Here is a 27,288-nt window from a genome sequence, read left to right on the forward strand (position 1 = left end):
TAGTACCAGAGTGGAGGATTGCAAATGTTGTGCCCTTGTTCAAGAAGGGCAGCAGAGATGACCCAGGTAATTATAGACCAGTGAGCCTTACATCTGTTGTTGGAAAGCTTTTGGAAAGGAATGTTAGAGATAGGATTTATAATCATCTAGCAAGCAACAATTTGATTTCAGATAATCAACATGGTTTCATCAAGGGCAGATCGTGTCTCACAAAACCTCATTGGGTTTATTGAGAAGGTGACCAAGCATGGAGATGAAGGTAGGGCAGTTGACATGGTGTACATGGACCTCAGTAAAGGTTCCACATGGCAGGCTGTTGGAGAAAATGCAGAGGCATGGGATTGAGGGTGATTTAGCAGTTTGGATTAGAAACTGGCTTTCTGAAAGAAGGCAGGGAGTGGTGGTTTATGGAAAATATTCAGACTGGAGTCCAGTTACTAGTGGTGTGCCACAAGGATCTGTTTTGGGACTATTGCGGTTTGTCATTTTTATAGATGACTTAGATGCAGGCATAGGTGGATGGATTAGTAAATTTGCAGAAAACACTAAAGTGGGGGGAGTACTGGACAGTTTGGAAGAATGTTATAGGTTGCAGGGGGACTTGGATAAACTGCAGAATTGGGCTGAGAGGTGGCAAATGAAGTTCAATGCAGCTAAATGTGAGGTGATTCGCTTTGGGAAGAATAACAGGAAGGCAGTGATCTTGGAGTCCATGTACATAGATCCCTGAAAGTTGCCACCCAGGTGGATAGTGCTGTGAAGAAGGCATACGGTGTGTTAGGTTTCATTCATAGAGGGATTGAGTTCCGGAACCGCAATATCATGCTGCAACTGTACAAAACGCTGGTGCGGCCACACTTGGAATATTGTGTATAGTTCTGGCCCCCATATTTCAGGAAGGATATGGGAAGCATTGGAAAAGGAGCAGAGGAGATTTACCAGGTTGTTGCCTGGTCTGGAGGGAGGGTCTTATGAGGAAAGGCTGAGAGACTTGGGTCTGTTCTCATTGGAAAGAAGGCGGCTAAGAGGGGATTTGATAGAGACATATAAGATGATCAGAGGATTAGATAGGGTAGACAGTGAAAGACTCTTTCCTAGGATGGTGATGTCAGCTTGTACGAGGGGACATAACTACAAATTGAGGGATGATAGATTTAAGACAGATGTCAGAGGCAAGTTCTTTATGCAGAGAGTGGTAAGGGCGTGGAATGCCCTACCTGCTAAGGTAGTCAACTCAGCCACATTAGGGAGATTTAAACAATCCTTAGATAAGCGCGTGGATGATTTTGGGATAGTGTCGGGGGACAAGCTGAGAATAGTTCAAAGGTCGGTGCAACATCGAGGGCTGAAAGGCCTGTTCTGCACTGTACTGTTCTATGTTCCATGTTCTAAACTTAGTGCAGGAGGCTGAAAGAAATGAGCAGCTTTAAAACAAAAACCTCTTGGAGCTCAAAGCTTTCAATGAGAGTCTGAGCCCGGCAGTAAGTTCAGGTAACCTTTATTGCAACCCAACTTTGTTACAGCTTCAGATCCCCCCAGCAAAAAGGCAGAGAAACAGCAGGTGCTTTTTGAACAGCTCAACGTGAAAGTGCACCCCCCTCCCCTCACTGTCTTTACTATTGGTCAGCACCAAGTTGTCCCTTTGTTATTGGATCCTTGGTACATCCGTAACCCGGAGGAAGTATTGCCTCACTCAGCAATTTTAACCCATACCCTGTCTCCAAGTAAGTTTCTCCCCGCTCATTTGCCAGGAAGGGGCAGTGTAGAGTCAACCAGACTGCTGTGGGTCTGGAGTCAGGTGTAGGCCAGACCGGGTAAAGGATGCAGCTGGAACGACTGAGTGAATCCTTTCCCACAATGGTGGTTCCCTTCCCTAACAAGGGAGAGAGGGAATCAGATGGGGGCTTTCTCCCCTGCACCACCCCCTCCCTGAAACGGTCTCATCGTTAGATTCCAAACTCCACATTTCTGACCGAATACCAATTCTGCCGTCTGTCTTGGCGGGATTCAAACCCGGGAGTCCCCGGAACCTGGTTGATAGTCCAATCGATAATGGCACTCGGCCGTCACTCCTTCAATCCCCCTGCGATGGCACGTGAACTCGCTGGTGGGTCAGCAGGTGGGAGGAGTAGGTGAAGGCCTTCCCGCACTGAGAGCAGGTGAACGGCCTCTCCCCCGTGTGGATCCGTTGGTGCCTCAGGAGGGAGGAGGATGTGCTGAAGCCCTTTCCGCATTTGGGGCAGCTGAAGGGCCTCTCTCCCGTGTGGATCCGCCAGTGGGTCAGCAGGTGGGAGGTATACCTGAAGCCCTTCCCGCACTGAGAGCAAGTGAAGGGCCTCTCCCCCGTGTGGACACGCTGGTGCCTCAGCAGGGTGGAGGCCTGGGTAAAGGCCTTCCCACACTCGGGGCAGCTGAAGGGCCTCTCCCCCGTGTGGACACGCTGGTGCCTCAGCAGGGCGGAGGAGCAGGTGAAGCCCTTTCCGCACTGAGAGCAGGTGAACGGTCTCTCCCCCGTGTGGATCTGCTGGTGGGTCAGCAGGGTGGAGGAATTGCTGAAGGCCTTCCCACACTCGGGGCAGCTGAAGGGCCTCTCCCCCGTGTGGACCCGTCGGTGGGTCAGCAGGTGGGAGGAATCGCTGAAGGCCTTCCCGCACTGAGAGCAGGTGAACGGCCTCTCCCCCGTGTGGACCCGCTGGTGCCTCCGCAGGGAGGAGGAATCGCTGAAGGCCTTCCCGCACTTGGGGCAGCTGAAGGGCCTCTCCCCCGTGTGGACACGCTGGTGGCTCCACAGGTGGGACGAATTGCTGAAGGCCTTCCCGCACTCGGGGCAGCTGAAGGGCCTCTCCCCCGTATGGACCCGCTGGTGGGTCAGCAGGTGGGAGGGGCAGGTGAAGCCCTTCCCGCACTGAGAGCAGGTGAACGGTCTCTCCCCGGTGTGGACATGCTGGTGGGCCAACAGGGTAGAGGAATTGCTGAAGGCCTTTCCGCACTCGGGGCAGCTGAAGGGCCTCTCCCCGGTGTGGACACGCTGGTGCCTCAACAGGTGGGAGGAATACCTGAAGCCCTTCCCGCACTGAGAGCAAGTGAAGGGCCTCTCCCCCGTGTGGACCTGCTGGTGGGTCAGCAGGTGGGAGGAGCAGGTGAAGCCCTTCCCGCACTGAGAGCAGGTGAATGGCCTCTCCCCGGTGTGGACACGCCCGTGCCTCAGCAGGGTGGAGGAGTCGCTGAAGGCCTTCCCACACTTGGGGCAGCTGAAGGGCCTTTCCCCCGTGTGGACACGCTGGTGCCTCAGTAGGGTGGAGGCCTGGGTAAAGGCCTTCCCGCACTCTGGGCAGCTGAAGGGCCTCTCCCCTGTGTGGACCCGCTGGTGGGTCAGCAGGGTGGAGGCCTGGGTAAAGGCCTTCAAGCACACTGGGCAGCTGAAGGGCCTCTCCCCCGTGTGGACACGCTGGTGGGTCAGCAGGTGGGAGGATGTGCTGAAGGCCTTCCCACACTCTGGGCAGCTAAAGGGCTTCTCCCCCGTGTGGTCCCGCTGGTGGGCCAACAGGTGGGAGGAATGTCTGAAGGCCTTCCCGCAATCAGTGCAGGGGAATGGCCTCTCCCCGGTGTGACTGCGCCGATGTGTCTCCAGGGCAGATGGGACACGGAAGCCTTTCCCACAGTCGCCACACTTCCACGTTTCCTCCACAGGGCGGGATTCCTCAGGTTTCTCCATAGCCACAGCTTCAGCTGCACACAAACACGTGTAGAGCCCCTCCCTGCCGTGAAGTCCCCTTCCCAGGCCGTATAACTGTTCCAGGCTCCACGCACAGTGCGCTGAAAACGTCCTCAAAGAGGAACCAAAAAGTGTGGTTCCCTCTCACAGAAATCACAGTCAAAAATAGTTGCGGTCCCGATGGATTCAGAGACTGTCAGACACTGACATCAAAGTGAGGACTGCAGACACTGGAGAGTCAGTCAAAAAATGTGGCACTGGAAAAGCACAGCAGGTCAGGCAGCATCCGAGGAACAGGAGAGTCAATGTTTCGGGCATAAGCATTTCATCTGTTGATTTTGAAACTTCAGTCTTCAGATTTTCATATACTCTGCAAAAACAGATTACAAAAGTCATCACTATCAGTGCAGGGTAGAAATTCAGAACAAGCAATTCTACTTTCTGTGGAATAATCTTTTGTTGTTCCACAAAACTGAAAGTACCATCCCACTCTCCTTTCACCTCTGTTCTCACTCCGCTCTAACTAATTCCCCTGAAGGTGCTGATTCAGGATCGTACAGGGGCAGAAAAAGCAAAAACATCAAGACTGACATCTCCACCTGAAAGTTAATATCTTTCACAACACTGGGATCCTGCTGAGAATGAGCAGGTCTGATTTTGGGAAGCAAAAATAAAGTGTCAATTCAGGGTGAACCTGCAATGCAGCTTCTCGAGGAAGGACCAGACACAAAATGGTTAATGACCCCGAGAAGGTGGGAGCAAAATGAGACATCAAGGCATTAACACCAACACACTTCAGTCAAACTCTTCTGCTTCCAGTCAGGGCAGAACATGCTCTGAAGGTCCAGCCTTCACACCACACTTCTGCTTTCACTGAAGACAATTAGGGTCACACAGCGCAGAAACAGACTCTTTGGCCCAACCTGCCCAGATATCCTAAATTAATCTAGTCACGTTTGCCATCACTTGGCCCCTATATGGGCCGGGTGCTGGCAGCTGGGACTAAATTGGGTTGGCTCTCTTGTCAGCAAGGACGAGTTGGACCGAAGGGTCTGTTTCTGTGCTGTACATCTCTATGAGTGCAGTTGCATTTGCCATCACTTGGCCCTGACCCATCTGAACCCTTCATATTCAGATGCTCATCCAGGAGCCTTTTAACTTGTCATCGTACCAGCACCCAACACTTCCTCTGGCAGCTCACTTCATCACTCAAGCGACTCCACGTTGAAAGCGTCAGGTCTGCTGCAGAACTCCCTTGCTGGAGGGTCCCTTGGAGACACTTCAACTGGACTTCATTGAGTTGGAGAAATGAGTTGAGTTGCTATAAATATGTTTTGCTTATTGTTGATGTCTTTTCGAAATGGATTGAAGTCTACCCTCCTCCTAACACTACTGCTGAGACTGTGGTGAAGATTTTGTTTAAGGAAATAATTCCCCGCTTCAGTATACCTGCGTTCATTAGCTCAGACAATGGACCACACTTTGCATGTAATATTAACGGAGAACTCTGTTCCCAGCTTTGTATTTGTCGGCAACTGCACGGTGCTTATCATCCTCAGGCGGCCGGCCTTGTTGAATGTTTTAACCAGACTCAAGACTAAATTTACCAAATTAATGGCCGAATCTGGCCTCTCCTGGTTATGCTAATCCCTGTGGCCTTATTCCAGATGTGATCCATGCCTGTGGGCAAGACACGACTGTCTCCAGCTGAGAGTCTCTCTGGTCACCCCCTCCGTCCCCCTTGGAACGATTCGCCTCCCTTCTCAGTCCACGTCCACCACATGACCGAAGCAATGATTGGTTATGTTCTTGCTCTAACTAATGTTATGTGTGTCTTTCACTCCCAGGAGCGTGTGACCTACAGCGATGTTCCCTCCCTTTCAGCCTCGTCACGGGTAGAGCCTGGTTCGTTGGTGCTCGACAAGAACTGGACTGGCAAAGGTCTCCAACCTCGTTGGGATGGCCCCTTCCAGGTTTTACTTCCCACCTGTTGAATCCTGTAGAAAATTAACTCTTAGTGCTTATCTGCAATGGATTGAAATGAATTGCATTTTGGGACTTTATGATGATATTGAGTATCCATTACTGGTTATTAAATACAAACTCTGTAAAAGGAAATATTGATAAAGCTTTACCTTACTTGCTGCAGCCGAGGCTCCAGCGGAGGAAACAGGCCGCGGGCACACTTCCGGCTTCGGGATGGCCGCGCCCATTGGACCAGGTCCTGGTCCCGCCCCCTCCTCCACCCAGGGGACACGTCAACCCCGCCCCTTCCGAACGCAGCTCGTAAGCCCCGCCGCTTCGGGACAAAGCCCCGCCTCTGTGAACCAAACCTCTTTCCCCCTCCTGCACCAAACCCCACCCCTTCGCCGCGAACCCCGCGCGAGTCAAAACCACGCCCCCCTCCCTCACGTGCAACCGCCCACAAAGCCGCGCGCCTCCAGCCTCGCCCCGCCTACCAGCGCGCGGACCTCACGATACACGTCCATGAGCACCGCTCACCCGCTAAACCCCGCCCCTTCTGGTAAACCCCGCCCACCCAGGTGTATTTGGAAGCACTAGCTTCTGCAGCGCTGCTCCTTCTGCGGGTGGCTGTGCTGCAGGATCATAAGACACAGAATTAATAGCAAAACATCACAGTGTCTTGCAACCGATGCAATATTTGGCACAAACTTGGACCGCTGCTGATTCCTTCATCTTTCAGAAGGGGTTTGCAGGTTTCAGTTCATCAATATATAAATTCCAGAACTTTAGATCAGATTCCCTACATTGTGGAAACAGGCCCTTTGGCCCAACAAGTCCATACCGACCCACCGAAGAGCAAAACACCCAGCCCCATTCCCCGTCACCGAACAATACAGGGCAATTTAGCGTGGCCAATTCACCGAACCCACACGTCTTTGGACTGTGGGAGGATATCCGCGCATATGTGGGGGGGGGGGGTGGAATTGAACCCGGGGCTCTGGCGCTGTGAGGCAGCAGTGCTAACCGCAAAAAAGCAGGTGACATTTTCTGTTTTTCAGCGGCAGCAGCAATCCAGGAGTGGGGAGTTACTGATTTGAGGTTTTAAATTTGAAGTTGGAGAGCAGAGGTTCCTGGGAGAGGAGGGACGACTTATTTGTGTTTTCTTCTGTATAAGTCAGTGGGTACTGCATAACTCAGGGGTATGCACTGGGGCCCAAGTCTCTGGCACAGAGCCTGTCCCTGTTCCACCAGAAGGGAAGGAGGGAAAGGAGGAGAGTGTTAGACATTGGGGACTCGATAGTTAGAGGGTCAGATAGAAGTTTTGTTGGGAATTAACAAGACTCGCGGTTAGTGTGTTGCCTCCCAGGTGCCAGGGTGCGTGATGTCTTGGATCGTATCTTTGGAGTCCTGAAGGGAGAGGGTTTCCAACCCCAAGTCATGGTCCATGTAGGTACCAATGACATAGGTAGAAATGTGAGAAACAGAACTCAATCACAAATCAATCAGCCTGAGACAAAGCCTTGGAAACAAGAACAATTTATTACAGTCTTACACGTACCGGACGCTTCTGCAATTGAGCAGAAATGTGTGCCAAAACAGAGCAGGTTCGCTTTCTTATTCAGTTTACAAATTGCTGAATCGCACCTCCCTTTTCCCATCCTCTCATAAGCCGATTACCTCACTTATTAGTAATTTTCTGATCTGGCCATCCTGCTGTGCTTGTCTGCATTCTTTGTTCCTTGTTTGTTACAGCTTGTTCTTTTATCCAGTTTCTCTTATCATACTAAAAGCTTTATTGTGAAATGTCCCTGCTGCTTCTTTTTGTGGTCAACTACAACACTTTAAAGTTATTTCCTAGCTTAAAACTATTTTCTTTAAAAGACCCTCTATATTCATTACGTACGCTACATGCTACAAGAATTCCGCTTCTCTTCCCCCCACTTCGCCTCCTCTGCAAAAAACAACATTTCTAATCTCCCACAGCAAGAGGGATCGGGATGTAAGGCAGGATTTCAGGGAGCTCGGGTGGAAGCTGAGGGCTAGAACAAACAGAGTGGTTATCTCTGCTTTGTTACCCGTGCCACGTGATAGCAAGGCAAGGAATAGGGAGAGATATCAGCTGAACATGTGGCAGCAAGGATAGTGCAGGAGGGAGGGTTTCAGGTTTTGGATAATTGGGGCTCATTCTGGGGAAGGTGGGACTTGTACAAACAGGACAGTCTTCACTTGAACCAGAGGGGTACTAATATCCTGGATGGGAAATTTGCTGGTGATATTCGGGTGGGTTTAAACTAACTCAGCAGGGGGATGGGAACCAGGGGTGTAGCTGCAATGCACAGGAGGATGAGAATAGGGAGGACAGGGACAGGATTTCAGGGTCACAGGAATGTGCTGGCAGACAGCGAAGTGGTTTGAAGTGTGTCTACATCAATGCCAGAGTATCCACAATAAGGTAGGTGAGCTTGCAGCACAGATAGGTACCTGGGACTTGGATGTTGTGGTCATTTCGGAGACATGGATAGAGCAGGGTGAGGAATGGATGTTGCAGGTTCCAGGGTTTTGATCTTTCATTGAGAACAGCCAAGGCTGTAAAAGAGGGAGAGGCGTGGCCTTGTTAGTCAAGGATAGTATAACGGTGGCTGACGGAACTTTTGATGAGGACTCGACTACTGAGGTAATGTGGGCTGAGGTTAGAAACAGTTGAGAAGAGGTCACACTGCTTGGAGTTTTTTTATAGACCTCTGCAGAATTCCAGGGAGGTGGAAGAGAAGATTAGCAAAATTATTCTGGGTACGAGTGAAAGGAACAGGGTGGTCATTATGGGGGACTTTAACTTCCCCAACATTGACTGTAAATGCTTTCATTCTAGTACATTGTATGGATCAGTTTTTGTCCAGTGTGGGCAAGTGGGTTTTCTGACACAGTATGTTGAAGGGCCAACAAGAGGGGAGGTCACACTGGAGCTTGGTGCTTGGTAATGAACCAGGCCAGATGTTTGATTTAGTGGAAGGTGAACACTTTGGAGAGAGTGACCATAATTCAATTAGGTTTCATTTAGCGATGTAAAGGGATAGGAACATGCCACAGGTCAAGAGTTATCGATGGGGCAAGGGCAATTATAATGCAATTAGGAAAGACTTAGGATGCATAGAATAGGGTAGCAAAATGCAGGGGATGGACACAATTGAAATGTGGAACTGGTTTAAGGAACAGATATTGTGTATCCTTGATAGGTATGTCCCTGTCAGGCAGGGAGGAAGTGATAAGGTCAGGGAACCATGGTCTACAATAGAAATTGCGTCTCTTGTTACAAAGAAGGAGACGGCTTATGTGTTGATGAGCCAAGATGGTTCAGATGAGGCGATGGAGAATTATAGATCAGCGAGGAAGGATCTAAAGAGAGAGTTAAGAGCAAAGAGAGGACATGAGCAGTCTTTAACAAATAGAATACAGGAGAAGCCTAAAGCTTTCTATAGATATGTGAGGAATAGAGGATGATTAGGGTAGGAATAGGGCCAGTCAAAGACAGAAGTGGGAAGTTGAGTGTGGGCCCTGTGGAGATTGGAGAGGTGTTAATGAATATCTCTCATCAGTCTTCACTCAGGAAAAAGAGAATATTGTAGAGGAGAAGAATGAGGTACGAGATATTAGACTCGAAAGGATCGAGGTTAGTTGCACACAGGTGTTATCAATTCTAGAAGAGGTGAAAGTAGACAAATGCCCTGGGCCGGATGGGATTTATCAGAGGATTCTTTGGGAAGCGAGTGAGGAGATAGAAGAGCCTTTGGCTGTGATATTTGAGTCGTTATTGTCTACAGGTTTAGTACCAGAGTGGAGGATTGCAAATGTGCCCGTGTTCAAGAAGGGCAGCAGAGATGACCCAGGTAATTATAGACCAGTGAGCCTTACTTCTGTTGAAGGAAAGCTTTTGGAAAGGAATGTTAGAGATAGGATTTATAATCATCGAGCAAGCAACAATTTGATTTCAGAGAGTCAACATGGTTTCATCAAGGGCAGATCATGTCTCACAAACCTCATTGGGTTTATTGAGAAGGTGACCAAGCATGGAGATGAGGGTAGGGCAGTTGACGTGGTGTACATGGACCTCAGTAAAGCCTTTGATAAGGTTCCATATGGAGGCTGTTGGAGACATTGCAGAGGCATGGGTTGTTGTGGGCTCACCCAGTGATAACAGGATGCTGTAAGGCAATTAAGAATGTTTACCTTAGCATTGGTGAATCTGTGTGAACAGGACACCAAGTGATAACATTCACAGCCGTTCCCTTGTGAAATTAATGATAGTCTTTGAATCTGACCCTGAAACAAGACTCGGTACTATCCATAGCTTTGTAATTAATGGTTGGATCTTGTCCATTATAATGGATTCTTACTACCCCTTGCAAGCGGGGCATTCACAAAATACATCTTTGCTGTCTTGAGCGTTCAAAAGGACAAGAGAGAGAGAGAGATCGAGAGAGAGAGAGATCGAGAGAGAGAGAGAGAGAGATCGAGAGAGAGAGAGAGAGAGAGATCGAGAGAGATCGAGAGAGAGAGATCGAGAGAGAGAGAGAGAGATCGAGAGAGAGAGAGATCGAGAGAGAGAGAGATCGAGAGAGAGAGAGAGATCGAGAGAGAGAGAGATCGAGAGAGAGAGAGAGAGAGATCGAGAGAGAGAGAGAGAGATCTAGAGAGAGATCGAGAGAGATCTGCTATGGATTGAATTGAATTGCATTTTGGGGCTTTATGATGAGAGATTTTTATTCCACGCTTCCAAAGAGTATGAATTCCAGGACAAACGAAGAGTGAGGCTTTACAGGTCTGAGTTCTCAAAGGATTCCCTGGGCCACCTCAAATCTCCACTTTAACATGGGAGGTAGGACAAAATGGCTTCTGCTTGGCTAACTCGGTGGGACTGAATCAGGCAGATATGACTCAGAACAAACAAGAAACCTCAGACAGATGTAAGTCCAGTGAAAAAAATTGCAAATGCAGAAGTAACAAATCTGAACCTAACCATCAATCGCAGAAGTAACGTTTAATCCTAACCACTAGCCAGGACAAATACGATTCCAAGAACAGGTTGTCTACAAGAAATTATGATAGATTAGATTAGATTCCCTACAGTTTGAAACAGGCCCTTCGGCCCAACCAGTCCACACTGACCCTCTGAAGAGTAACCCACCCAGAACCATTTTCCCTCTGACTAATGCACCTAACACTATGGGCAATTTAGCATGGCCAATCCACCTGACCTGTACATCTTTGGACACTGGGAGAAAACCGGAGCACCCGGAGGAAACCCACGCAGACACGGGGAGAATGTGCAAACTCCACACAGACGGTCACCCAAGGCTGGAATCGAACCTGGGACCCTGGTGCTGTGAGGCAGCAGTAGCTAACCACTGAGCTACCATGCCGCACTAGGCTAAGTCAAAAATGCACGAGGACCTTGCAGGATCTGATTGGTTGTTACTATGTGATCATGCTCAATGTCTGACTCTGAACAATGTACATAAGTTCTATCCAAACTCTGTAAAAGTCGGCGGATTCTTTTGGCACTCTAGGAGTACTCATCGGTGGCTCAGTGGTTAGCACTGCTGCCTCACAACACCAGGGTCCCAGGTTCGATTCCAGCCTCGGGGGGCTGGCTGTGTGGAGTTTGCACATTCTCCCCGTGTCTGTGTGGGTTTCCTCCCACAATCCAAAGATGTGCAGGTTTGGTGAATTGGCCATGATAAACTGCCCGTAATGTTAGGTGAATTAGTTAGAGGGAGATGGGTCTGGGCGGGCTACTCTTCAGAGAGTCGGTGTGGACTGGTTGGGCCGAAGGGCCTGTTTCCACACTGTTGGGAATCTAATCTAATCCTTCTGGGCTGATCAGAGTCTACCGACCCGGCCGTATCAAAGAATAAACTATTGCTTGTATGATTGACAAAGTCACTTCCAGGTGTGTTTATTGACCAATCCCAGAAATCCAAAGATCCGGACAGCAGTCCAGATCAGAACAACCAGATAGGAAATGGTTAATGTCCCCAGGATGTGGGGAGCAAAATAAGACACCAAGGCGTTAACACCAACACCAGGGAGAACCTGAACATACAGACGTGACAAACATTAGTGGCAAGCCAGAATCACAGATGTACAGCACAGAAACAGTCCCTTCAGTCCATGCTGACCAGATATCCTAAATCAATCTAGTCCCATTTGCCAGCACTTGGCTCATGTCCCTCTAAATGTTTCCCAACATATACCCATCCAGATACCTTTTAAAGGTTATAATTGTAGCCACCACTTCCTCTGGCAGCTCATTCTTAACACACACCACCCTCTGTATATAGGAGTTGCTCCTTAGGTTTCTTTTAAATCTCACCCTAAACCTATGAGCAACCCCAGATCAAAGATCTTGTCTGTTTACCCTCGCCATGCCCCACATTATTTATACAAGGTTGTAGGGTCACCCCTGTGGGATATAGGTAAAGCACTGTTACTTCTGCAACCATAATTGCTTCTGCAAAGTAAATGAACTAACACCAGGGTATAATTGTTTCAGCCAACAGTGGAGTTAACAAGAATGAAAGCTATGTGAATGAAGGCGGGGGCGGGGGCGGGGGGGGGCAGGGCAGGGGCGGGGGGGCAGGGGCGGGGGCGGCAGGGGCGGGGGGCAGGGGGCACCCTAACCTACACATCCCTGGGCACTATGGGTAATTCAACATGGCCAATCCACCCTAACCTGCACATCCCTGGGCTCTATGGGTAATTCAACATGGCCACTCCACTTTTGATTAGAGTGGTGCTGGAAAAGCACAGCAGTTCAGGCAGCATTCGAGGAGCAGGAAAATGGACGTTTCGGGCAAAAGCCCTTCATCAGGAATAGAGCCTGCAGGGTGGTGAGATAAATGAGAGGAGGGTGGGGGTGGGGAGAAAGTAGCATAGAGTACAATAGGTGAATGGGGGTGGGAATAGGTCAGGGAGGAGGGTGGGGAAGGTAGCAAAGAGTATTGAAGAGTAAGGAATTCTGTTTTGAAAGCTTGACCTTGCAGCTGCAGGCTGTCTCTACTCCTCAGGCCATCATACTGTGCTGCTTCATAGAATGACAGATTTGTTCTCTCTGTCCCTTATCAGTAATTAGAGCCGAGCTTGAACCTGCAGTATAAGATAACATTCAGTTTTGTAGACATTAAGAAATGTAGGTCTGGACAATGTATGTGAACCTTACGACTGCCCCTCAGTTGCATAATTAATGGAGAGTGGGGCTTGTGTTTTACATAAAACTTGTAACATTCTGTATTTTATTGGATTACGTCAGACTTTATTTTGAACTCAGAGGTATTCCCCAATGGCAACAAATAAAGCTAGTTAATTGCTCAAGGTCTCCTCTCCTGACTACTTTAGTTTAAACAATTTGACACACGAGTTACTTTGCTCCAACAGTACTAATAGTTACATCGAAGGGAGAGAGAATTCCTCAACTAGGGCACTCTCAGAATCCTGGAAGAGCCCTATTTCTGGTAGATTGTGGGTTGGCTTTCGATTGACTGAATGTTTTCTTGTTCTGGAAGCTGTAAAAAAGGCGTGAAAGCTTCAGCAGAAGTCCAGCAAAGGTGAGGACAGACCAACATCTTACTCTGTGGGAACAGGGAGATCAGAGGACAGAGAAATCAGGCCCTGAAACCCAAGCTGACACCAGACTACCCTGTGATCAGTGCTTTGATTAGCAGTGCCAATCCTCTGCCTTGACCTCGCTTCCTATCTGACTCCCCCCTCAATATTCAGGATCCAATCCTTGCCATCCTGAAGCCATGTCTCTGTAAGGAGTCTCAGACCATAATTATTCATTTCAGTGTGTGCAGTTAATTCATTCACTTTTGTTACAATGCGGCACACATTCAGACACACCATGTATTGTTTCGATTTTTGTGATCTTTAGAATCCAGTTTTGATTGCTGGTATATTTACTCTCCTTGTCCCTTTCTATTGTTCTCTGATGTTCATTTTCCACATCACTACATTACTCACTGGCCTTGATTTGGATTGGCCATGCTAAATTGGCCACAGTGCCCAGGGATGTGCAGGTTAGGTGGGTTAGCCATGGGAAATGCAGGGTTATAGTTTCATAGTAATAGAAGCAGGAGTAGGCCATTTGGCCCTTCCAGCCTACATTAAGATCATGGCTGATCTATCCACTGTCTGAGCTCCTCCTCCCTGCATTGTCCCAACTACCCTTAATTCCCAGACTCAACAGAGACACTCGGCCTTGCAGCTGTACTGTTACCTGATAAACAAATTCTTTCCGTGCATGGGATTATCTTTCTCTTTGTCAGGACCTATTGTACACATCAGCTACTAACCAACACTGTCCAGACACTACGTGACTGGGCAAAGTGCCTCAGTTTGCTCAATTTCCTGCAATTAACAGTTTCCTAATTGTTAAATGATTGTAACCTATATAATCATACAACTCTCTGTTTCTCGTCGGAGTGACTTGTGACCATGAGGTCGACTTGGCTCTCCCCGTGAGCTCCGAATAAACAGTCAATAACCCAAGGTTTGTGTGTCATGATTACTTATCTAATACTTATTGGACTACTACAAGCAAGTCACCCACAGCAAATTCCACTTCCATCCCCAACATGGATCAAGACACCATCCTTTTTTGCCAGACAAGTAAATGTATCAAGCTCAGGAAACAAAGCCTGTCAAACATTAACAGGCACAGATCTAGACCAACCTTTTCCAGAGTCTGTCCCTTCACCTCGATTGACTTTCTTTTTCCCCTCAGCTCCTACAAACCAACAGCTGAACCCGAGGATGAGAAAAGAAATGGGAAAGAGGGCGAGAAAAGAGAGTGCGGTCCTCCCAGATGTTAAACAGAGGAAGGAAGTTACAGTCTGGACTGAAGCTCAATCTTCATTCAGAGAGAGAGGAGCAACAGCAAATTCAGAAGCTCATGGTCGACCTTCCGCATTCAGACAGTGGCGGAGGTTCTGATTGGCAGGAGGACCAGGCCCCTTCCGGTCCTAGAGGGTTTCCCAAAGATTGGTCTCCCCGTCCATCAGAACGACGAGGGGAGGGGCCCTATGTCGATCTCACACATGCGCACTATGAACACTGCTCACGGCCAATAGAGCGGTGTCTGGATCGCATGGGATTGTGGGCACTACATCAGCCATTAAAGAGATGAAAGCAAGAGTCCCATATGCGTTCTTCACCGTCCTTTTTTATGTGTTAATGACGAACACGTCAAGAGCTAATCTTTAATCGATTTTCAGTTGATAGACTGAGTGAATCACTACAGGGGTTTAACTCTCTATTTCCAGTTCAGTGTCAGTATATCGCCCTTTATCTGTCCTCAAATAAGGACCGAATCAAAGCCCGACGTCTGTTCCACCTGAACGTTGATTTTGTTTAGTTTGCAGGTTCCAACCCTCCGTTTCAATCATTTATTAAAAGTTACTCGTGGTACATGGGCATCGCTGGCTGGCCAGCATTTAGTTCCCCTTGAGAAGGTGGTGGTGACCTGCCTTCTTCAACTGCTGTAGTCCACACGCTGTACGGTGACCCACAATGTCCTGAGGGAGAGAATTCCAGGATTTAGACCCAGCAACATTGAAGGAACAGCAATGTGTTTCCAAGTCAAGATGGTGAGTGGAATGGAGGGGTACTTGCAAGAGGTTGTGTTCCCAAGTATCTGTTGCCCTGGTCCTTCTAGATGGAAGTGGTTGTTGGTTTGGAAGGTTTTTTCTAAGTATCTTTGGTGAATTTCTGTGTTGCATCTTGTAGATCGTACACATTCCTGCTTCTGAACAGTGGGGCAGAGGGAGTGGATGTATGTGGAGATGGTGCCAATCAAGCAGGTGACTTTGTCCTGGATGGTATCAAGCTTTTTGGATGCTGTTGAAGCTGCACCCATCCAAGCTGGTGGGAGAGTATTCCATTACACTGCTGACTTGTGATTTGTAGAAGATGGACAGGGTTTGGGGAGTCACAGTATGCCTGACCTGTTGCCTGCTCTTGTTGCCATTGTGTCTGTGATTAGTCTAGTTGAGTTTCTGGTCAATTGTAAACCCCAAGGATGTTGATAGTGGGGAGTTTAGTGACAGTAACACTGTTGAATATCACGAGGTAGTGGTCAGATTATCTCTTTTGGGGATGAGTCATTGTTTGTCATTGGCATGGCATATATGTTACTTGCCACTCCTGAGCCCATTGATTATTGTTAAGATCTTGTTGCATTTCAAACTGAACTGCTTCAGTTTGTGAGGAGTTGTGAAACGTGCCGAACATTGTGCAATTATTGGTGAATATCACCACCTCTGACCTTATGATGGAGGAAGGTCACTGATGAAGATGGTTGAGCCTAAGAAGACACGACCCTATGAATTCCTGCGAGACGTCCTGGAACTGAGATGACTGACCTCCAACAACCAAAGCCATCTCTCTCTGTCCCAGGTATCCCTGAACAATTCAGATACACAACAATATTTCAAAACTAATTGAAGGAATACAGATGAAACACCCCTCTTCTGGGAGTGTCCAGTGCAAGGTTTTCTGTTCGGGAAACCATCTGATAAGTGTTGACTGTCATCAACCTTTTTGATCTTGGCCACACACAGCGCCCCCTGTCCATTAGCCCCCGCCACTGCAGAGCTCCCTGTCCATTTCTACCCCGGCACTCCAGCGCCCCCTATCCATTCTCCCTCACCACTCACAGCACCCCCGTTCTTTCCTCCCACCACCCACAGCTCCCACTGGCCATTCCACCGCCAACCACAGCGCCCCTTGTCCATTCTCTCTCCATCCCCAGGTTCTTGCCCGTTCTCCCTCTATACTCCAAACACCCTGTCCATTCTCTCTCACGCCACCCTCTGTACCCCTGTCGTTTCATTCCTCAGGCCCTGTCCAGTCCGTCTCCCCACCTTCTACACCCATCTATTCTCTCTCACCCCACCCTCTGTCCCACGTCCATTCTTCCAGCCCCTACCATCCATTCTCTCTCTCTCTCCCCTCCCCCCACCATCTGCCACCCCACCCATTCTCTCTCCCCTGAAATACACCAGGCTCGGAGTCAGAATTGGGGTTCAATGACAGTTTATTGCACAAGGAAATACCGGGGCTCCGGGGAGAGAAAGACACCAACAGCACAGTGTCAGCTGCGAGACTTCTCTCGACCCGGAGCACACGTCAAGAAACTTTTATACATTTTGTGATACAATCGGTCAGGGATGAGATTATTGTCTTTGTAACATGATTTGTTTATGGTAATCCTTGTAGAATCATTGATAGTTGATACAATCATTGTCAGTTCCCACACAACCTTTGTTAATTTCCACACAGTCGTTGTCAGTTTCAGTGCAGACGTTGTCCATTTCAATGTCTGCATGGAAATCCATTGTTGTTGTAATGGGCGCTAATTGCTCTCCCTGAGAAGGAGGATTCCTGCAGCCCTGGCTATTAGCATTTGGTATTGAGTCTGTATCATGCTGTTGGCACTTCTATAAGAGGTGTTGGCTGGACCCAGACACTTCGGCGGGCAGTGTTCATTACTCATGAATATTCTCTCCCCCACCCGCCTTAAACTAATCACCTGGGTTGTGAGTCCATTGTGCTAACATTCTGGTGGCCCCAGGCATGTCTGTATCTGCTCTGCTGTTTCTCTCCATATTGTGATCCAGTGACCATCTTGTGTGTCAAGTTGGCCAACTGATGGCTCAGTGACCATCTTGAGTATCTGTGTGCCCAGTATCACCCTGCCCTGTGCCATCTCCCACATCTCCGCCACGCCCACTCTCTCTCCCCCGCTCAATCTCTCCATCACCCCCACCCATTCTCTCTCTCTCTGTACCCCCTAGTCTCTCTCTACCCCCACCCTCTGCCCCCCGTCCATTTTCTCTCTCTCTGTCCCCCATCCAGTCTGTCTCTTTTCTCCCCAGCCCCCACCACACCCGTCCTTTCTCGAGCCTCGAACCATCTTTGACCGCTGGATCAAACCCCCAAAGGACAGAGAGAGAGAGAGAGAGAGAGAGATAATGGATGGTGATGACTCTACCTGGGAGTCGGGAGGGGTGAGAAATGGCTGATCTTCAAAATTGAGAATACCTAAAATAATATCTTGAGAAACATCGTTAAAGCCAGAAAGCGCTTTCAAGTTTTTTAAAAGAGCTGCTGAAATCTATCTGATTCTTTCACTGAAATAAACGCAGTCAGGCCACCGCTCAGGACAGGCTGGAAGGGGTGAATGGGCGAAAGTGAGACTGCAGATGCAGGAGATTAGAGTCAAGATTAGAGTGGTGCTGGAAAAGCACAGCCGGTCAGGCAGCATTCGAGACTTTTGTCTGAAACGTCAATGTTCCTGCTCCTTGGATGCTGCCTGACCTGCTGTGATTTCCAACACCACTCTGATCTTGAATGTAAGGGGTGAATGGCCTCGTCCTAGTCTTGTGAAGTTGGTTCCAACTACCTAGAAATCGCATCACAGAGCACAGAAACATACCCTTCGGTCTATGCCGACCAGATATCCTAAATTAATCTAGTGACCCATTTGCCAGTATTTGGCTCCTTATCCCTCTGAATCTGTCCTTTTCATCTCCCCATCCAGATGCATTTTAAATATTATCATTGTACTAGCCTCCAACACTCCCTCTGGCTGACACGCACCAGCATCTGTGCAAAAAGGTTGCCCCTCAGAAACCTTTCCCCTCTCACCCTAAACCCATGCCCTCAAGTTCTGGACTCGGGGAAAAGCTGGGGACAAGCCAGACAGAATGCAATGTCGAATCACAGGGAAAAACAAATTGTGGCTCTACCCCTTTTTTTTCCTGTTGGCATTTGGACTCTTAACATCTGACAGAAACACCAGCATTGAAAAGTGTGGTGCTGGAAAAAACACAGCAGGCCAGGCAGCATCCGAGGAGCAGGAGAATCATCGTTTCGCGCATAAGCCCTTCTTCAGGAATTTTATGCCAGAATTTTCAACTGTGGTCTCCAGCATCTGCAGTCCTCACTTTCTCCAAGAAACACCAGCATCCCCCAGTGAGCATACTGCGCATGTTTTCCGGTGTCATCAACGCAGTGCACATGCCCACCGGTGTCAGCAAAACTCTGGGCATGCTCATTGCTTTCCGCAAAAAAAAGGTGCGCGACCTTGCTTTGATGGCCCAATAGGGAACCGTGGAGGACCAGAACAAAACTGGTCCTCCTGCCAATCAGAGCCACTCCATTGTCTGAATGCGGAAGTTGGACCATGAGTTTCTGAAGCTGCTCCTCTCTTTCTGAATCAACATTGAGCTTCACTCAGACCGCAAATTCCTTCCTCTGTCTCAGATCTGTGAGTACGGCACTCTCTTTTCTCGCCCCCTTTGCCATTTCTATTTCTTTCCGGAGTCCAATTGTTGACTTACACCAACTGAAAGGAAAGGGATTTAACCCAGGGAGGGGACGGACTATGGAAAAGTGATCGAGGTCTGTGTCTCAATTGGCAAAATAGACAGGCAGGAGGCTGGAAGGACACAGCAAATCAGGCAGCATCAAGAGGTGTAGAAGTCGATATTTCGGGTGTAACCCTTCTTCAGGACTGGGGCTGGGGGCTGGGGCTGGGGGCTGGGGCTGGGGCTGGGGCTGGGGCTAAAGTGGGGATATGTGAAGATAGGGAGAGGGTCCGGCCTGATTAATTATTGGGTGGAAGAAATCAGGTTGGTGACAGGAAGGAGTGGTTGTGAGGGGCACGGGGCTGAGAAGGGAGTCGGGGGATGGAAAGGGAGGTTATTTGAAATTGGAGAACTCGATGTTGGGTCCTGCAGGCTGTAGGCTGCCCGGGCGGAAGATGGGGGTGGTGTTCCCCCAATTTGCAGTTTGGTTCGTTGTGGCAATAGAGGAAGGCTAAGATGTTCTTGTCAGAAAGGGAGTGGGAAGGGGAATTAAAATCGATGGTGACTGGGAGGTCTGGTCAGCCTCTCGGACCCAGCTGTGATGCTCACCAATCCGTTCCCCAAGTTTACGCTCAGTCTCCCCGAAGTCGAGAAGACCACAATTTACAAACACGTGGCAAATGCAGTAGTTCAATGTGAACTTATAGCCTTTGCTATGGAAAAAAAAAGCAGAAAGACAGTGTATTATTTAAATGGTAAAAGGTTGGAGTTTAAGAGGAGCTTTCAAAGATGTTTGCCCTTAATGGGAGCAGAAGAAGTTACAATGAAATCTTGCATTTGTGAGACAGCAACTGTGTGAGTGAGTAAATCCGAGGTTTTGGTGCAAAGTGGGAATTCATTGCACTGTGAGGATGAAGCCCTACCTATTGAGTCATTTCTGCTGGTGAATGAAACCAGGCTGGAGATTAGGAGGGGTAAATTTAGGACAGGGATGAGGAGGAACCGCTTTTCCTGGAGTCTAGTGAATCTATGGAATTCTCTGCCCCAGGAAGCAGTGGAGGCAGCTTCATTAAGTATATTCAAGACACAGTTGGATGGGTTTTTGCATGGTAGGGGAATTAAAGGTAGTTGGGACAATGCAAGGAGGAGGATCTCAGATGATGAATAGATCAGCCATGATCTTAATGAATGGCAGAGCAGGTTGGATGGGCCAAATGGCCTTCTCCTGCTTCTATTACAATGTAACTGTAACCCTGCATTTCCCACGGCTAACCCACCTAACCTGCACATCTGTCATCATTATAGGCAATTTAGCATGGCCAATCCAAATCAAGGCTGGTGAGCAGTGAGGTGATGTGGGAAATGAATATTAGAGAAAGGGACAAGGAGAGTAAATGTACCAGCAATCAAAACTGGATTCTAAAGATCACAAAAACTGAAACGGTGAGTCTGAATGTGTGCTGCATTGTAACAAAATTGAATGAATTAACTGCACACATTGAAGTGAATAATTATGGTCTGAGACTCCTTACAGAGACATGTCTTTAGGATGGCAAGGATTAGATTCTGTATATTGAGGGTGTTGTCTAATGGGAAGCTTGGTAAAGGTAGAGGGTTGGCACTGCTCATCAAAGCTCTGATCACATGGTAGTCTGATGTCAGCTCGGGTTTTAGGGCCTGGTTTTTCCGTCCTCTGTTGATCTCCCTGTCCCCAAGGAGTATGATGTCGGTCTGTGCTCAGCTCTGCTGGATTTCTGCTGAAGCTTTGTCCCCTTTCTCACCTTCTGGAACAATAAAGCATTCAGTCAATCAAGCCCCAACCCACCATCTCCCAGTCTGTCAGCCACCCAGGCACAGTGTAATCACAGCAGGGGATCTCACAAGAAAAAAGAAACCAAATTCGAAATGACGAGGTGTTCGTGTTTAATGTTTGTTCATGAGAAAGTAAACCACAAATGGGGCTCTCCCAGGATTCTTATACTATCCTACTTGAGGAATTCTCTCTCCCTTACATCTAACTCTGAGAACCCAGCTATGATTTACAACAATATTTACACCAGCAGAAGTAAGGCACCTGTTCTCAAATAGACAGAGAGATATACAAGATGTGCACATACAAGATCTCTCTCACACACACACACACACACACACACACACACACACACACACACACACGTTCACGGGAGTGAATGCACATTTTCAGAGCTGAGCTCAAGTGTCACTTTTGGTCATAAAACTTTAAGTTCGCTTGATAAGGTGCTTTCCAGGGATTTCTGGGATTTGCATATTAATGAAACCTACAACCCATTTGTAAAGATGAAAGACTTAACAATCCAGGTTTGTTCAATGGATCATTTCAGTGGCAGGACACTGTCATGTTTTTCCATAAATTCTGTGTCTTATTATTTTATTCTCCACAACCACTTGATGAAGGAACAGTGCTCCAAAAGCTAGTGCTTCTAAATAAACCTGTTGGACTATAACGTGGTGTTGCGATTTTTACCTTTGTCCAGGTTAGGGGGGGAATTGCTATGCTAAATTACCCATAGTGCCCAGGGATGTGCAGGTTAGGTGTGATAGTCAGGGAGTAGAGCAACAGGTGAAGGGGAATAGATGTGGGTGGGTTACCCTTCGGAGGGTCAGTGTGGACTTGTCGGGCCGAGTGGCCTGCTTCCACACTGTGGGGATTCTGTGAAGGGAAGGAATTCCTGCAAACTGTGCAGGGCAGTGCAGGCTAGCCAGCCGGCCGGCCGCGCCCCACCCTTTCCTCTCGCCCCTTTTCCCATTCCCTACCCCACCCCTGACCCATTGAAGGCGTCACAACGCGGAAGTGGCCCTGTCAGTTTGCATGAGACTCCCTCCCTCTCAGCAATTCTTCATCCTGGGAGTGTGTGGGGGGAATCTGTTCACTTGTGCCAACTGGAGTGAATCCAAGGAGGCAGCAGACTCTGCAAACACAGGTATGTGTCTTAATTACCCGGGTGAGGAGGGACAGAAGGATGGGGTGGAGCTGTTTTCCCCATCGCGCCAGAGTCTGAGACTTTTATAAAATCATGAGGGGTATGGATAGGGAAAATAGACAAGGTCTTTCCATTGGGATGGGAGAGTCCCAAACTAGAGGGTCATAGGTTCAGGGTGAGGGCAGTGGGGGGAGATGTAAAAGAGACCTCGGGGGCAACTTTATCATGAAGAGGGTGATGCGTTTATGGAATGAGCTGCCAGAGGACGTGGTGGGGGCTGGTAGAATTCCAACAGTTAAAAGGCATCTGGATGGGCGGATGAATACAAAGGGTTCAGATATAGAGGGGCCAAGTGATGGTAAATGCGACTGGAGTCATAGAGATGTACAGCACAGAAACAGACCCTTTGGTCCAACTCGTCCTTGCTGACAAGAGATCCAACCCATTTTAGTCCCAGCTGTCAGCTCCCGGCCCATATAGGGGCCAAGTGATGGCAAATCTGACTAGATTAATTTAGGATATCTGGGCAGGTTGGACCAAAGGGTCTGTTTCCGTGCTGTGTGACTCAAATTGTCTTCAGTGAAAGCAGAAGTGTGGTTGTGAAGGCTGGACTTTCAGAGCATGTTTTGCCCTGACTGGAAGCAGAAGAGTTTGACTGAAGTGTGTCGGTGTTAATGACTTGATGTCTCATTTTGCTCCCACCTTCTCGGGGTCATTAACCATTTTGTGTCTGGTCCTTCCTCAAGAAGCTGCATTGCAGGTTCACCCTGAATTGACACTTTTTTATTGCTTCCCAAAATCAGACCTGCTCACTCTCAGCAGGATCCCAGTGTTGTGAAAGATATTAACTTTCAGGTGGAGGTATCCAAAATTCAGAGAGATGTCAGTCTTGATGTTTTTGCTTTTCTGCCCCTGTAAGATCCTGAATCAGCACATTCAGGGGAATTAGAGCGGAGTGAGAACAGAGGGGAAGGGAGAGTGGGATGGTACTTTCAATTTTGTGGAACAAAAAAAGAATATTCTGCAGAAAGTAGAATTGCCTGTTTTGAATTTCTACCCTGCACTGATAGTGATGACTTTTGTAATCTCTTTTTGCAGAGTATTTGAAAATCTGAAGTCAGAAGATTCAATATCAACAAATGAAGGGCTTATGCCCGAAACATTGACTCTCCTGTTCCTCGGATGCTGCCTGACCTGCTGTGATTTTTCCAATGCCACACATTTCGACACTGACTCTCCAGCGTCTGCAGTCCTCACTTTGAGTCAATGTCTGACAGTCACTCAGTGCATTCGGACCACAACAATTTTCAACTATGATTCTGTGAGAAGGAGCAAAGCTTTTTGGTTCCTGTTTGGGTACATTATCAACGTCAGTGGGACTGGATGAGAGACCCTACTGTTGCAGCGCACTGAGTGTGGAGCATGTAACCGTTATACAGCCTGGAAAGAGGAATTGACGGCAGGGTGGGGCTGTATGCGTGTTTGTGTGTAACTGAAGCATTGGCCATGGAGAAACCCGAGGAATCCCACCTTTTGGAGAAACGATGGAAGTGTGATGACTGCGGGAAAAGCTTCTGTTTCCCATCTACCCTGGACTCTCATCGGCGCAGCCACACCAGGGAGAGGCCGTTCCCCTGCCCCGAGTGCGGGAAGGCCTTCAGCAATTCCTCCGCCCTGCTGACCCACTAACGTGTCCACACGGGGGAGAGGCCCTTCAGCTGCCCAGAGTGCGGGAAGTGCTTTACCCAGGTCTCCACCCTGCTGACCCACCGGCGGGTCCACACAGGGGAGAGGCCGTTCACCTGCTGTCAGTGCAAGAAGGCTTACACCTGCTCCTCCGACCTGCGGAGGCACCAGCGAGTTCACCTGGAGGGGAATTGAAACTGTGATGGCCAAGTTGCATCCTTTACCCGGTCTGGCCTACACATGACTCCAGGTCCACAGCAGTGTGGTTGACTCTACACTGCCCCACCCCTCCTCACTCGGCAAATGAGAGGGGAGAAACTTACTTGGAGACAGAGTATGGATTCAAATTGCTGAGTGAGGAGGCAACACATCCTCCTGGTTACAGCTGTACCAAGGATCCAATTACAAAGGGACGACTGGGTGCTAACCAATAGTAAAGAACGTGGGGTGATGAGGGGGGGTGGGGGGGTGGAGGGTGGAGTGTATGTACTTTGACCTTGAGCTGTTTAAGAAGCAGCTACTTTCTCTCTGCCTTTTTGCAGGGGGATCTGAAGCTGTAACAAAGTTGGGTCACAATAAAGGTTACCTGAATTTACCCCCTGGCTCAGACTCTCATTGAAAGCTTTGAGCTCCAAGAGGTTTTGTTTTAAAGCTGATCAGTTCTTTCAGCCTCCTGCACTAAGCTTCCAATGTTGTCTGTCAGATGGAGCAGTGAATGAGGAGCCAGTATCATTCGAAATTGTAAGTTTTTCAGGATTGTAGAGTGCATCATTTCATCGGCATTGTAAAGTTTCCTGGCAGCATCGGGAGGTGTGGGCTGTGTTCAATGGAAACGAGGTGGAGGAACCGGTGGTGGACTGGCCTGGATGAAGTTAAAAATCCCACAACACCAGGTTATAGTCCAACAGGTTTATTTGGAAGCACTAGCTTTCGGAGCGCTGCTCCTTCACCGGGTAGCTGTGGAGCCCGATCAAAAGACACAGAATTGATAGCAAAAGCTCACAGTGTCATGCAACTGATAGGATATATTGAACAAACCTAGATTGCTGTTAAGTCTTCCATCTTTGAGAATGGATTGCAGGTTTTCGTTCATTTATGTATTTTTAAAAAGGCTGACAGCTCAGACAATGCATTAAAGGTGTGAGGTTCGAGCCTGCCATACCCCAATCTTGGATCAGACTGGTTCTATTTCCAAAGTAGCAATTTATAAAATATTACACGGATTGACTGCCTGCAGTTTCCGCATTTTTTGAGCAAAATTGAATGTATCTGCAAATAATTCAGCCAATTCAAATTCACTTCTTAGAGTTATTTGTGTGTGTGCATGTGAGTTTGTGTGCATGCTTGGTAAAGAGCATAAGCCTGTGAGAGTGATGGGGGGTGTATGTATGTGTGTGTATATGTATGAGAGAGGTATGAATAAAAGCAAGGGGTTGCATTTTGCTGAAACAAGGAAGGGTGGACCTATACAGGTAGTGGTAGGGCCTTGAGTCTTGTTGGAGAACAGAGACATGGGAGGATTCAGGTGCATAGCTGCATCACTGGGAGACAGGGTGGTCAAGAAGGTGTTTAACACACTTGCCTTCACTGTTCACCCCATTGAGTATCGGGGTTGGGACATCATGTTGAGGTTGTACAGGATGTTGGTGAGGCCACTTGGAGAGGACTGAGTACAGTTCTGGTGGCCCTGTAATAGGAAGAATACTATTAGAGAGGGTTTAATAAAGATTTACCAGGACATTGCCAAGACTGGAGGGTTTGAGTTATAAGGAGAGACTGGGACACTTTTCACTGAAGTGCAGGAGGTTGAGTGGTGATGTCATTGAGATTTATAAAATCATGAAGAGTGGAGGTAAGGTGAATAGCAAAGGGCTCTTCCTTAGTGTAGAGGTGCTCAAAACTAGGAGGTATATTTTTAAAAGTGAGTGGAGAGAGATTTAAAAGGAGCCTGAGGGACAACATTTTGGTACAGGGTGGTTTGCATATGGAATTAACTTGCTGAGGAAGTGGTAGATGCGGGGACAGTTACAACATTTAAACGACATTTGGATGGGTACATGAATAGAAAGGTTTAGAGGATTATGGGCCAAATGTAAGTAAGTGGGACTAGTTTAGTTTGGGAATCCTGGTCGACATGGACGAGTTGGACCGAAGGGCCTGTTTCTGTGCTGTCTACCTCTCTGAACCAGAAGTGATCTTATTGAAACCAGTAGAATTCTGAAAGGGGCTTGACAGGATAGATGCCGATAAAATGCTCCTTTGTGGGGAGGGTCATAGAATCTCAACAATGTGGAAGCAGGCCATTCGGCCCATCTATTCCACACTGGCCCTCTGAAGAGCATCCCACCCATTCCTAACCCCTTTCCCCGTATTTCCCATGGCTAATCTATCCTAACTTGCACATCCCAGGGCACTATGGGTAATTTAGCACTGCCAATCCACCCTAAAATACAGAAGAGGAAGTGTTGGATGTCTTGAAACATAAAGGTGGATAAATTCCCAGGACCTGATCCGGTGTAGCCTAGAGCTCCGTGGGAAGCTAGAGAAGTGATTGCTGGGCCTCTTGCTGAGATATTATCATCAATAGTCACAGGTGAGGTGCCGGAAGACTGGAGCTTGGCCAACATGGTTCCACTGTTTAAGAAGGGTGGTAGTCCAGTAAGCCTGATGGCATTGGTGGGCAAGTTGTTGGAGGGAGTCCTGAGGGACAGGATGTACATGTATTTGGAAAGGCAAGGACTGATTCGGGATAGTCAACATGACACTGTGTGTGGGAAATCATGTCTCACAAACTTGATTGAATTTTTCTGAAGAAGTAACAAAGAGGATAGATGAGGTCAGAGCTGTAGATGTGATCTATATGGACTTCAGTAAGGCATTCAACAAGGTTCCCCATGGGAGACTGATTAGCAAGGTTAGATCTCACGGAATACAGGGAGAACTAGCCATTTGGATACAGAACTGGCTCAAAGGTAGAAGACAGAGGGTGGTGGTGGAGGGTTGTTTTTCAGACTGGAGGCCTGTGACCAGTGGAGTGCCACAAGGATCGGTGCTGGGCCCTCTACTTTTTGTCATTTACATAAATGATTTGGATGTGAGCATAAGTTGTACAGTTAGTAAGTTTGCAGATGACACCAAAATTGGAGGTGTAGTGAACAGCGAAGAGGGTTACCTCAGATTACAACAGGATCTGGACCAGATTGGCCAATGGGCTGCGAAGTGACAGATGATGTTTAATTCAGTAAAATGTGAACTGCTGCATTTTGGGAAAGCAAATCTTAACAGGACTTATACACTTAATAGGGAGGTCCTAGAGAGTGTTGCTGAACAAAGAGACCTTTGGAGTGCAGGTTCATAGTTCCTTGAAAGTGGAGTTGGAGGTAGATAGGATACTGAAGGCAGCGTTTGGTATGCTTTCCTTTATTGGTCAGAGTACAGAAGTTGGGAGGTCATGCTGCGGCTGTACAGGACATTGATTAGGCCACTGTTGGAATATTGCATGCAATTCTGGTCTCTTTCCTATCGGAAAGATATTGTGAAACTTGAAAGGGTTCAGAAAAGATTTACAAGGATGTTGCCAGGGTTGGAGGATCTGAGC

At 48.2% G+C, this 27,288-nt stretch overlaps 2 protein-coding genes across 2 annotated transcripts in view; one reads left to right on the forward strand and one right to left on the reverse strand.

The window, feature by feature from the left end:
• The window catches only part of LOC140460787 (uncharacterized), a 125,148-nt gene that overhangs the window by 83,970 nt on the left and 13,890 nt on the right, over positions 1–27,288 (forward strand). Inside the window, 1 exon segment of the mRNA XM_072555471.1 lies at positions 23,624–23,742. Within this exon segment, the coding sequence (XP_072411572.1) occupies positions 23,624–23,742 (119 nt within the window).
• The window catches only part of LOC140460743 (uncharacterized), a 130,798-nt gene that overhangs the window by 13,695 nt on the left and 89,815 nt on the right, over positions 1–27,288 (reverse strand). The window contains exon 4 of the mRNA XM_072555380.1: positions 2,141–3,109. Within this exon, the coding sequence (XP_072411481.1) occupies positions 2,141–3,109 (969 nt within the window). The remainder of the gene's footprint in view (positions 1–2,140; positions 3,110–27,288) is intronic.

This window comes from Chiloscyllium punctatum, chromosome 36, assembly GCF_047496795.1.
Source record: "Chiloscyllium punctatum isolate Juve2018m chromosome 36, sChiPun1.3, whole genome shotgun sequence".
NCBI lineage: Eukaryota > Metazoa > Chordata > Chondrichthyes > Orectolobiformes > Hemiscylliidae > Chiloscyllium > Chiloscyllium punctatum.